The 12634-nt window shown below is 40.3% G+C and overlaps 1 protein-coding gene and 1 non-coding gene across 2 annotated transcripts in view; both read right to left on the bottom strand.

Annotated features, from left to right (window-relative positions):
* Positions 1-154: 154 nt before the first annotated feature.
* On the bottom strand, positions 155-227 carry TRNAR-CCU (transfer RNA arginine (anticodon CCU)). The gene has a single exon. It is a non-coding gene; the product is annotated as a tRNA-Arg (tRNA).
* A 6950-nt stretch (positions 228-7177) lies between these two features.
* The window catches only part of UBN2 (ubinuclein 2), an 87482-nt gene continuing 82025 nt past the window's right edge, over positions 7178-12634 (bottom strand). The window contains exon 15 of the mRNA XM_060108553.1: positions 7178-7242. Coding sequence (XP_059964536.1) covers positions 7204-7242 — 39 coding nt within the window. The 3' untranslated portion in view covers positions 7178-7203. The remainder of the gene's footprint in view (positions 7243-12634) is intronic.

Genomic DNA, 12634 nt, shown 5'->3' with positions numbered 1-12634 from the left:
GTATGTTGATTCTCGCAAACTGTAGCCTCACACCTAGAAAAACCACGCATACACTTTCCATCTCTAAAGAGTAAAATTAAGTTAGCATTTTTCGCTATAATTGTTTAAGAAGGGGGAAAGGCAAAAAGTTTTATTTTAAAGGCAAAAGTACAACCACCCCAGATGGGACTCGAACCCACAATCCCTGGCTTAGGAGGCCAATGCCTTATCCATTAGGCCACTGGGGCTTCGGTAGATAATGTGGTCAAACAACGTATTCAATTTTTTTCCTCCTTAGTACGTCATCGTCAATTCAGTTTCTTTTTAACCTATCCTAGGAAACGACACTTAGTACCATTAATAAGGTGCGAGGCATGCTGGGAGTTGTAGTTAAGAGAACAAATATCCGCCTCACAGCTCCAAAGGTTTTACCCTCGAAGCAGCACCGATGCGCCGGACGGAGATCGGGCACGCGCACGGTTTTGCGTACGCGTTTCCTACGCGGTAGCTCCCGCGCCTGCGCAAAAGCGCGCATACGATGTCGCGGAGCCGAGCTCGCTGGGCACGCTAAGCCGAATCTCCCAGATTCGCCCGCTGAGCTTGTGCTTCGTTGGGTTTTCACCGGAAACAGCCGGCCCCTTCCGGTGTTGCGGCTTTCCGGACTTGGCTTGGCTGCATCCTGCCATTAGGTGGCGTGCGTGGCGGTCATTTTGTTTCCGGTTGAAACACAGGCCATTTCCGCAGAGCAAGTGGCCAGTTAGAAACGTTTATCTTGCCTTCTGAATTGGCAGGTTAGTGGTAAACATGGGACAGCAGGGAATTAGAATTAGTTAATTCACTAGGAATTAGTTAATTAGAAACAATTAGGAGCTAATTTTCTGTTTCTTTTCCTATTTGAATAAATTGGACAAGCCACTTCTGAGTCTCAGCAGACTAACCCCTTGCTTAAAATCTCGCAGTGGCTCCCCGTTGCCCGAAAGATAAATTTCAGACCACTGGACCCTACCTAAATTGACCCTTGCCTGTGTCTTAACCTTCATCTCCTCTCACCCTCTGCTCAGTGTAGCCGAACTTCTCTGTCTTCCTCTCCACATTTTTAAAATAGATTTATTTAATTAATTTTATTTGTTTTTGGCTGCATTGGGTCTTTGTTGCTGCATGCGGGCTTTCTCTAGTTGTGGCGAGTGGAGACTACTTTTCGTTGCGGTGCGCGGGCTTTCATTGCGGTGGCTTTTCTTGTTGTGGAGCACGGGCTCTAGGCACGCGGGCCTCAGTAGTTGTGGCTCGCGAGCTCAGTAGTTGTGGCTCGCAGGCTCTAGAGTGCAGGCTCAGTAGTTGTGGCTCGCGGGCTCTAGAGCGCAGGCTCAGTAGTTGTGGCACACGGGCTTAGTTGCTCTGCAGCATGTGGGATCTTCCAGGACCAGGCAAGCCCCCCTCTCCACATCTTGTGTTATTCCCTTTGCCTGAATCTTAACCATTCGCATTAATATTCTTATTTACCTTTTGGGCTTCAAGTTTCTTGGGAAGTCTAGGTCAGACACTTCTCCAGGCCCTTATGGACAGCATGGCAAAGTTAAAATGATTCACTTCACCTCCTGTGGGCTCCTCTAGATTCTCTATGTAATCTTACCTTTTACGAGCTATATCACCTGTGTCTCAGCTTCATCATCTTCCTCACAAGCCAAGATGCAACTGCGGAGACTCTGGACTCCCCATTCTCATGGGTCTCTCTTCATAGGTCCCTCTCAGGGTTCACCAGCTCTAGCTATGCCAACTTTGATCAATTTTTCACGTGGGCTGCAATCCTGACACTTCCAGAATCAACTCAAGAGTAAACCAGTATGACTTCATGTGAATGAATTGATCTCTCCCTGTCACACTCATAAAATATTCATTTTATCACCCTGTAATTCACAAGTGTCTGATTTTTAAAAGGCAAATATGCAGGGGGTTAAGAAGAATGCTGTCAGCTATTTTCCCCTTAGTAGAAATTTGTTTATCCAGCTTTCTAAGATGTAGCAAATTTAAGCCAGCTCTGAGGAAGTGGGAGAATTAATTGGAAGTAGGTTTTCAGTAACTGTTGATATGGTAAGGGGCAATAAGACATAATTCTGAGTTCCTTTTTACTGAACTGCAGAGAGACTCTTTTCTTCCATTTTTACACTAAAGCAAGAGTAAATAGATAATCATAAAATGTTAGCTCTATGTAGCCACTAGTCACCAAATATGGCCCCCCAAGATCTTCCCCTTTCATACATATGATGCTTCTTACATCAAGAGGTGAAGCTTATTACTCATCCTGCTCACCTCTCCCACACTTGTAAGCCAGCTTAGGCTGGCTTTGTGACCAGATTTAACTAATAAATAGAATGTTCTGGGAATTCTCTGGAGCCCCAGGCCTTAAAACTGGCAACTTTCACAATCTGCTTCTTATCTAGCTACTATGCTGTGAAAACCCCATGGCCCATGAAGAGTCCTGAGATACGCCAAGCTGACCTCTCAGCTGACAGCATGAATTATCATGTTCAGTGAGCCATCTTAAGTGTCCCAATCCAGTGGCACCCCCAAATGACTACAGTCTCAACCAGTGTCATATGGAGCAGAGAACTGCCCAGCTAAACCCAGTCAACCCAAAGAAACATTAAAGATAATAAAATGGCTGTCTGTGAACAAATGCCACTAAATTTTAGAATTACTGTGTGTCAACAGAAAACCAAATCAGTCTAAAAAAGTTCTTAGAGACAATATAGCCAAACTTCATAATTTTGCAACTTTGGAAAATCTTTATATTCCTAGTGCAGGGCTACATTCCCAAAGCCCTACAGCAGAGAGCAGGCAGGTAAACAAGAGTGAATCAGGCAGGTGGGTTCCTACCTCCTGCACAGGAGCTAGACTTTTCAGCTCAATCTAGGTGCAGGTAGGAATGTGGTTACAGTGTTGCCAGAGCTTCTGATTTTTCAAGAGAAGTTGTAAATCCAGAATTTTTATGCAATGCCCCTTTAAGTGTTAGCAATCAGTTAAAAACAATACTGTCTGTCAAACAAAACACCTCTGTTGACCTTATATAACCTAGGGTTGCCAGGGTTCAAACTATGTCCTGGGGCACTTCACAGACAACTCCCACTGGACCCTCACCACAATCCTATAAGGTCGTACTCGGATTTTACCTACTTAGAAATGTGGGAACAAGCTCAGGACAGTTTCTCGGTTTAGCCAACTTTACTAACTGCTCAGTGATAAGGCTGGTATTTGACCTCAGGCAATCTAACTCCAAAGCCTATTTTTTAAACTTAAAAAAAATTTTTATAGCAGAAAAGGGATTTTTATTAAAAACATACTGGGTGATTCTCAGAACTTCCTGGTAAGGCTAGACAGTAGGCTTAGAAGCGACACAGGCAAGAAACCTCACCTAAAAGTCTGTCCCAGATCTGGTCCAGTGAAAACACCAGCAGGCACAGTCGCTGCGGTTGCAGTGCTAACACAGTGACACTGGACAGGGGCTGGACAATGGCATCAAAGCTGTTGCTCCAGGACACTGGCAGTAGCTGGCTCTTCTGCTTCCACTTGTGCCAGAATAGATTAAGTCATTACCTAAGAGTCAGAGTTCTGGGCTGAGTACTTCTAATGAGCATGGCCTGGGTTATGTTCCCATGTTGTTCGGGGGAGGCTGGGAAAGCAAATATTTTGTCATTCGATGAATTTTTATTAAGCATCTGCTGTGAGGCAGGCACTTCCAGATGCTAGGGAAAGCACAAGTAGAGTAGGTAAACCTTTCCTCTACTCATGAAGCTTCCATTCTAGAAAGGGGCAGACAGACAATAATCAAATAAACAAGCAAAACATAAAATTTATCAAATGGTGATGAGTGCTATGAAGAAAAAGAAAGCCAGGGGCAGGGGATTGAGACCGGCTAATGTGTTCTGGGAGGTCCTTACTGATAAGGTGACATTTGAGCACAGACCCAAATGACGTGCTGAATCTGCATCTTCAGGTGTGTGTGTGTGTGTGTGTGTGTGTGTGTGTGTGTGTGTGTGTGTGTGTGTGTGTGTGTGTGTGTGTGTGTGTGTGTGTGTGTGTGTGTGTGTGTGTGTGTGTGTGTGTGTGTGTGTGTGTGTGTGTTGGCGTAGGGAAGTGCCCACACCAGTCTCCACCCACTGTGAGGCCACCATTATCCTGTCCTTCAAGCTCTGGGAGGGTACAGGAGGAGTTCTGGGACAAGTTTTCTATGCCCAGTGAAACTGTAGGAACAGACCCTGAAGGTCCAGTCTTAACCCTGCAACTATAGCAGTGACTAGCTACCTGGCCATGAGCTTGGGAATCTGGGGGAAATTTTGGTGGGAAAGAGCCAGGACTAATGAAAGCGGGTGTATCTGAGAGCAGACGTTTGTAGGCACTCGCTTCCATCAGTTGTCATTCTAGAGATGCGTGTCCCGAGGCAGTGATTTCTAAACTTCTTTGATTGTGTATCCACTGTGGTAAAAATCTTGTGCCTCCCCCTTTGTATTTATTTTTAAATTATATACATGTACTATTAATTCAATGTAGTAGATACATTTAAAACATGCACAAAATAGAAATAAAAAGTATATTTTAAAAAAGAAAAACAATATTTTGAAAATATTTTTATTTTATTTATTAACAGTAAAAAAAGTACTAATTTCTCTCAGTAAAGAAAGATTATTATTCTTTATTTTATTGAAAATGCAATGTAAATACAGTATGTTTTATTATTTTGAAAATCTTGGTTTAACACATCATTTGGAGCAACAAAATCACATAGTGATAAACATTTCTAAACATCCATTTTCAAATTTCCTCACTGCATGAGTTTCTTTTAAAAAGGCAGTCAGTGCCTCACTTAGCTTTAAAATACCACTTTTAACTTAAAAGGACCCATTAAGTATGTTCATTTCTTTCAGAAGATCAGCTAGGCACCTGTATCCATCAGGGCTCAGTCAGAAAAAGAGAAACCACTGCAGGCTTTTCAAGCAGAAGGGAACTGAGTGCAGGGCATTCAATTCAGTAGACGCTTGACGGCACTATTAGAAGAGCTGCAGGAGTTAAGGAAAGCTGCCACTAACAGCTTCTGCAGTTCAGAGTATTGGGAGGTTGCTGCTATCACCTAGGTCAGAAAAATGCAGGTCCCCCCACTGCTGATCAGAGCTGGCCCCCAAGTACTCACATAGGGGCTGATAGGAGATTACTTGGGAGCTACGGCAGAACTTTAAGTCTCCCATGGCCTGCCCGTTTTGCTAGGTGCTGCCAGAAGAAAAAATATCACTTTTTCCTCCCACCTACAAAATACCACATGAATACATCTAGCAGAAAGAAATCACATCCAGAACCTTGAAGGCAAGGAGTTTGGGAATGTTTCCATAAACCTAGCCCCTGTAATACATAAGGATATGGGAATGAACGCTGGCTGCCAAAAACCAGACTGCAGACCACACAGCAGCATACTCCTCACACCCTCTTGTCATCACAGAGAAGGACAGCAAATGAGAAACACTTGCCTCTTTTGTAAAAGAAAAATAGGTAATTTTTAAGTTTGACAACTCTTGTAAATACTTTTCAGCAAGATAATCATCCCATCTGTGTAGTTTATGGATTTTTATGTCGTTTACTTCCCATTACATAGTAGTTTCTGCCATTTAAATGTCTTACTCTTAAGCAAATTAACCTCTTACTGATAACATCCTGTAGCATATAGACTGCAGTACATTATAATGCTCAGAAGCAAAGGTGACTATTAACCAGCAAGCTGGACTTGCTAGATACAAGCAGAGAGCAATTTATTCCTCCTTCCACTGCTGCTCGTGGACTTCTTCCTCTCCGGCATGAAATCGTGGGTGGCTCACACAGCTTTCCTAGGAAATAACAGGACAGTTGGCTTTTTTTTTTTTTCCCTTTGGTTTTAAAAAAGTCCAGTCTGTTTAACATTAAAACTCCAAACGTCATTGCATAAGACCTCTCCCCATTGTCAGCTGAGGCTGCCACAGGGTGAAAAATGGGCAGTTAGGGCAGTAGGACACGGCCCACCTACCCTTCTGCTCTTCAAATGCACCCTCTTCCTGGAACAAGCTAGACTTGTATAAACAGAAAGCAACTTTTTCTCATGAGTGCCCCTACACACTTCTGTAATGATTTGTTCTTATGGTTGGATGAAATTTACAGCTTTACTCTTTGAAATTTACAGCTTTACTCTTTTAGGTGACAAACAGGTTAAAGAGTTATCATGATCATTTTAAGAATAGTCTCTTTTTTCTAGGTATGAACAAGTCTCATCCAGGATCAGATCAAAACTTCAAATATCAGTTAATTTAACATTTCTCTCCTCCTCCAGTCTGGAAATGTGAAGGAGAATGGGGGTCAGGATCAGTGTCATTTCTGTTTCTCACTACCTCCTGCCCCCTTGCTGGCTGCTGTTCCAGGCCTGTGGGCCGGTTACAGCCAGGGAAAGAAGAAAGAGGTAAGGTCTTACTTTGTTGGTAGAGATAAGCTGGTGTCCGTGTCCCCCGGGAGCAGCAGATTCCAGTGTTGCTTCTTTTTTTATAGGTTCTCAATAGTTTCTCCTTCTCTGGGGATCTCTCAGCTGTAGTTCCCTTGTAGGCCATGCCTTCTCTAGTTACTTAGAATTCCTGCCCCGGCCCCTTAGTTTCAGGGAGGCTCCCCTCCACTGAGGTCATTCCAGCCGTCCAGGTGTTCCCTTTGGCTGGGTTCCTTCTTAAAATGACCAAATCTGGCTCCATTTCTTGAGAACCACATCAGGCCCACAGGAGCTCGGAAACTTTGGGAGTGTAAACCATTCCCATTGCAGCCTTCTCTCCTCTTCTGTCTTCTCCAGGAGCTAGCCACCTACTCCTCATTTGTCTTTAGACTTTTAGGAGTGAGTCAGACACCAGTTTCTGTGTCCCTCATACTCCACAGGATGTGTCACGCTCTCCCAGTGGTCCTCTAGAAGTGCCCCCCTCATTTGGCATGAGGTGAAGAGGAAGCACCTCCACCCTCTCCTGCCTGGGGAGCAGAACGGAAATGTCCAGCATACTGACAGCTGCTTCCAAAGGAATCTTCTCACATTCTCTCACAGAGCCTGGAGGTAGGTGCCGAGCTCTTCCTTCCCAGCACTGAGCCAGTGCTTCCCAGTATCTACTTCACAATCTCTTAGCATGTAGTACACAGGTGATCTAGTTCCTTTTCCCTTTAGAATGTGGATGGACTTGGCACCTACTGTTTTGTTCTCAGCCTTTGGGGTTTCTGGTGAAACTGACACAGAAAGATTCCCACCTTAGTAAATGAAGTTACCACTGTCAAACCCTCCTTATGGAACTCCTGCTCTTTCAACAGGACACCTGATGCACTGCAGGCAGCATGGGACAGTCTGACTTGTGAACTGGACTGTGTGAATGTACAGTTAATATAGAACGTTTTGATATTTACATATTAATCATTAAGTATAATCATATTAATTATATTAAATTTTAATATTATGTGTTTATATAGAGATAACTATTTTTATAGAACCTATATATAAGACTTTTGTTTTTTACATTATGGAAGACTAGATGTGCAGAGAAATCTCTCTCCATATAAAACACAAAGTCCTGGGTGAAATTTTAACAAACATAAAAATATATATTTTTTTAAGTTTGACTGAGCTGACAGTAAAGGAAGCCAGAACAACCAGAGGTCAGAAAGGAGGAGGTAAGTGAGCAATAAAAGCAACATTTGCCCTGAAGATATCTGCTCATTCCTGGTGGCCTACAGTCTAGATTTTAATTTGCCTTAGGCAGTCCAAAGGAAAGAAAGCCTCGGAGTAGCATGGTAGGAGGTCAGATCATAAACTCTTGCAAAATGATGGAGCCCCCAAAAATTGACCTTATTGCTGGGAATGAAAAAAATATCCCTGGGGCTTCCCTGGTGGCACAGTGGTTGAGAGTCCGCCTGCCGATGCGGGGGACACGGGTTCGTGCCCCGGTCCGGGAAGATCCCACATGCCGCGGAGCAGCTGGGCCCGTGAGCCATGGCCGCTGAGCCTGCGCGTCCGGAGCCTGTGCTCCGCAGCGAGAGAGGCCACAACAGTGAGAGGCCCATGTACCGCAAAAAAAAAAATATAGATAGATAGATAGATAGATAGATAGATAGATATATCCCTGACCTCACCAAGAGGAAACTTATCTGTCTCAACCTCAGCTCAGGGTTGGGTGGCAGGGTAGGGAACCCTCTACAAGAATTCTTAACCACCAGCAGTAACCACTCAAATACATTTGTGGCTAGAAGTCCTCCTGTCTGTGTGTCCTTGAAATCCTTAAGCTGAGCATTTAGTTTGAAGTGGTCCTGGGTTGGTAATGTTCCTAGAAGCCTGGAAGAAGCAAACTCAAATACTCTTTTAGAGGAACACACTTTAAAACCAGGCCTCAAAGAATGGCCAAAGCCAAAGTGCAGGGATATATAATAAAACATCACCACACACATGCAAAAATAAGCCAGTATAAGCAAATTAGTAGAAAACAATAAACTGTAGGATTGGACCTACAGTTTGGTTCAAGGTCTGACTCCAGTGCCTGGGACCTTGTGGGTCTGATGCTCCCAACCCACTAAGCACATGCTAGGGCCCTGACCTTGGCCTCTGCCCTTCATGTACATCACCAGCTAAGAAAGCTGCTAAACCCAAGAAAAAACAGGCTCACACCTGAAAATAATGAGATACTTGAGGAGTATAATCACAACAAAGAGACAATTAATGGAACATACTGTAATAGACAAACCAGAATGGAACAACACAGATCAAGAACTTAAAATAAGCATAATAAAGATCCTCACAAAGAGGCTAATAATAAGGAACAAGCAGTTACACAGAACCAAATGGAAATATATATGAAACATGTAATAGCTGAACAAACCCAATGGACTGGATAAAAACAAACAATAGCTAGCTAGCTGAAAAGTGAATAATAATCTAGATCAGCTCAAGGAGTTTTCCTAGAAGGTACTGGAAAGAGATGGAAAATATGAAAGAACATTTAAGATATAATTATAATGTCAATATCTGTACAATATGAATCCCAGTAAGAGAGAAAATGGATTTAGGAAAGAGATATGTAAAGAAATCATAAGTAAGAACTTTAAAAAAAATGAAAGATAAAAAGGACTCCATTTCAAAGGTCTCATGGAGCACCAAACGGAATAAATATGGAAAAACCAAGACTTCGACATATTACAGTGATATTTAATAACATTAAAGACAAAAACAAAACTCTAAAAGCCTCTGGAGAGAAGAAGCAGATAGTTCACAAAAGAATAATTAGATTGACATTAGTCTTCCTAAAAGACATTGGAGACAAAAAAAACCAATGAAGTTATATATTCTAAGTGATGAAGGAAAATAACTTAGAATATTATACCCAGCTAAACTGTTACTTAAATGTAAGGATGGAAAGATGATACATTCAGACATACAAGGCCTTAGAAAGTTTACAGCACAAAGGGTCTCTTTGAAAACTCTTCTGCTAAGTGAAATAAGTCAGACAGAGAAAGACATATACTGTATAATATCACTTATATGTGGAATCTAAAAATTACAACAAACTAGTGAATATAATAAAAAAGAAGCAGATCACAGATACAGAGAACAAACTAGTGGTTACAAATGGGGAGGGGGAATGGGGGAGAGGTAACATTAGGGGTAGGGGATTAAGAGGTACAAACTATTAGGTATAAAATAAGCTACAAGGATATATTGTACAACATGGGGAATATAGTCAATATTTTATAACAGTAATAAATGGGGTATAACCTTTAAAAATTATGAATCACTATATTATACACTGTAACTTATATAATATTGTACATCAACTACACTTCAATAAGAAAAAAAATATGAAAAAAGAGAACTCTCCTGGAAAAAGTACTTTTATATATTTAATATACTAATATAAGTAAATTATACTTAATACACTACATACTTAATAAGCATATGAAAACATGCCCAACACCATTAGTCATTACGGAAATGCAAATCAAAAGGATGAGATATCACTTTACCAACCAGGATAGCTATAACCAAAAAAACCAAAAGGAAGATAACAAGTGCTGGTGAAGATGTAGAGAAATTTAAACTCTTATACATTGCTGGTGGAAATGTAAAATGATCCAGCTACTGTGGGAAACAGCTAGGTGGTTCCTCAAAAAATTAAACATAGAGTTACCATATGATCCAGGAATTCCACTCCTAGGTATACACCCAAAAGAACTGAAGACATATATCCTACAAAAACTTGTACACAAATGTTCATAGCAGCATTATTCATAATAGTCAAAAAGTGGAAACAGCCCAAGTGTCCATACTAATGAATGGATAAATAAAAATATAATATATTCATACAATGGAATATTATTCAGGATATAGATAGCTGGGATATTAAATTTAATATTAGGGCAAAAACACATCATAAAGAAAAATGAGCGACATTATATACTGGTGAAAATAACAATAGATCAAAAAGATGTAACTAAAAATAGAACTATCATACGACACAGCAATCCCACTACTGGGCATATACCCTGAGAAAACCATAATTCAAAAAGAGTCACGTACCACAATGTTCATTGCAGCTCTATTTACAATAGCCAGGACATGGAAGCAACCTAAGTGTCCATCAACAGATGAATGGATAAAGAAGATGTGGCACATATATACAATGGAATATTACTCAGCCATAAAAATAAATGAAATTGAGTTATTTGTAGTGAGGTGGATGGACCTAGAGTCTGTCATACAGAGTGAAGTAAGTCAGAAAGAGAAAAACAAATACTGTATGCTAACACATATATATGGAATCTAAAAAAAAAAAAGTGGTTCTGAAGAACCTAGGGGCAGGACAGGAATAAAGATGCAGATGTAGAGAATGTACTTGAGGACACGGGGAGGGGGAAGGGTAAGCTGGGACGAAGTGAGAGAGTGGCATGGACCTACATACACTACCAAATGTAAAATAGATAGCTAGTGGGAAGCAGCCGATAGCACATGGAGATCAGCTCGGTGCTTTGTGACCACCTAGAGGGGTGGGATAGGGAGGGTGGGAGGGAGACGCAAGAGGGAGGGAATATGGGGATATATGTGTATGTATAGCTGATTCACTTTGTTATAAAGCAGAAACTAACACACCATTGTAAAGCAATTATACTCCAATAAAGATGTTAAAAATATATATATATAACCAAAACTAACATAACAATGTAAATCAACTATATTTCAATAAAAAAGAAGAAAAGATATAACCATAATGAACTCAATAAAACTCATGGTTCCTTGAAAAGCTAATAAGAACAAACCTCTGCCAAGACTGAATAAGAAAAAGGGAGAAGATGCACATAAACAAAACAGAGAATGAGAACAGGAAAACAAATACAGATACAACAGAGGTTATAAGAATAAAAAATATTATGAATACATTTCTAAGAAATTTTCTGCAAGTGGGTTGATTGTACATAGGTGTTATAGGAAAAGCACTTGACATAATTCAACTCATACTTATGATCAAGATTTCCAGAAAATTAGGAATAGAATTTACTTAACTTCATAAAAACTATAAACCACAAGTATAGAATAAACGCTATACGTAATGGAGAAAATTTAGATATTTTCCCATTAAAATAACAAACAAAGATGGGAACTCCCTGGTGGTCCAGTGGTTAGGACTTGATGCTTTCACTGCCATGGGCCCAGGTTCAATCCCTGGTCGGGGAACTAAGACATCACAAGCTGTGTAGTGTGGCCAAAAAAAAAAAAAGAAAGAAGGAAACACAGATGGCATTTTCACAACTACTGTCTAACATAGTACTTATTAAAGAACCTAATGCTCTAAAATAAGACATAAAAAGTGAAAAAAACTGGGAGAGGAGATTAAACTGCCATTATTTGTAGAGTGTATGATTAACTCAGTTGAAAAGTTAATAAAATAATCAGACAAGTTATTAGAATAAAAGAGTACAGCAAAGTTGCTGGATACAAACGCAACTTGTGAAAATCAACAGCATTCCCTGATCCCGGCAAAAGTCACTAGAAAACATAATAGAGGTTAACATACCATACTTAAAATCTACAACTATAAAGTACCTAGAAATCAATACACAAACAATAACTTTACAGAGAAAATTTAAAAGCTTTACTAGAAGACATGAAAGAGGATTTAAATAAATGAAGAGATATACCATGAATGAGGTAATTTAACATTAAAGATTCCATTCTTTTTAAACTACAAATTAAATTCAATCCTAATAAATATTTCAGCTAGATTATTTGAACAGAACTTGAAGATTTTATTCTAAAATTTTGTAGAAGAGTAACAATTCACGATTAGTTGAGTGAACATGGAGGAACAAAGAGGGAGACTCTGCCTACTAAATATTAAGGGAGACTATAAGTCTATACTGGTATGGAAATAAAAAGAACAATGGAATGGAATTGAGCTCAGAATAGACCATTGCATATATGAGTATTTGACATATGATAAAAATGGCACCAAAAATTAATGGGAGAAATACTGACTTACTAAATGGTGCTGGGAAAAAACTGGCCCACTAAATGAAGAAAAATAAAGCTGGACCCCTACATTATACATGGTATAATGGACAACAGATGGATTCTAAATGAAAA

This window comes from Mesoplodon densirostris, chromosome 9 (genome assembly GCF_025265405.1).
Source record: "Mesoplodon densirostris isolate mMesDen1 chromosome 9, mMesDen1 primary haplotype, whole genome shotgun sequence".
NCBI classification, from domain to species: domain Eukaryota; kingdom Metazoa; phylum Chordata; class Mammalia; order Artiodactyla; family Ziphiidae; genus Mesoplodon; species Mesoplodon densirostris.
The sequence above is the reverse complement of the archived record's forward strand: the minus strand, read 5'-3'. Positions and strand labels throughout refer to the sequence as shown.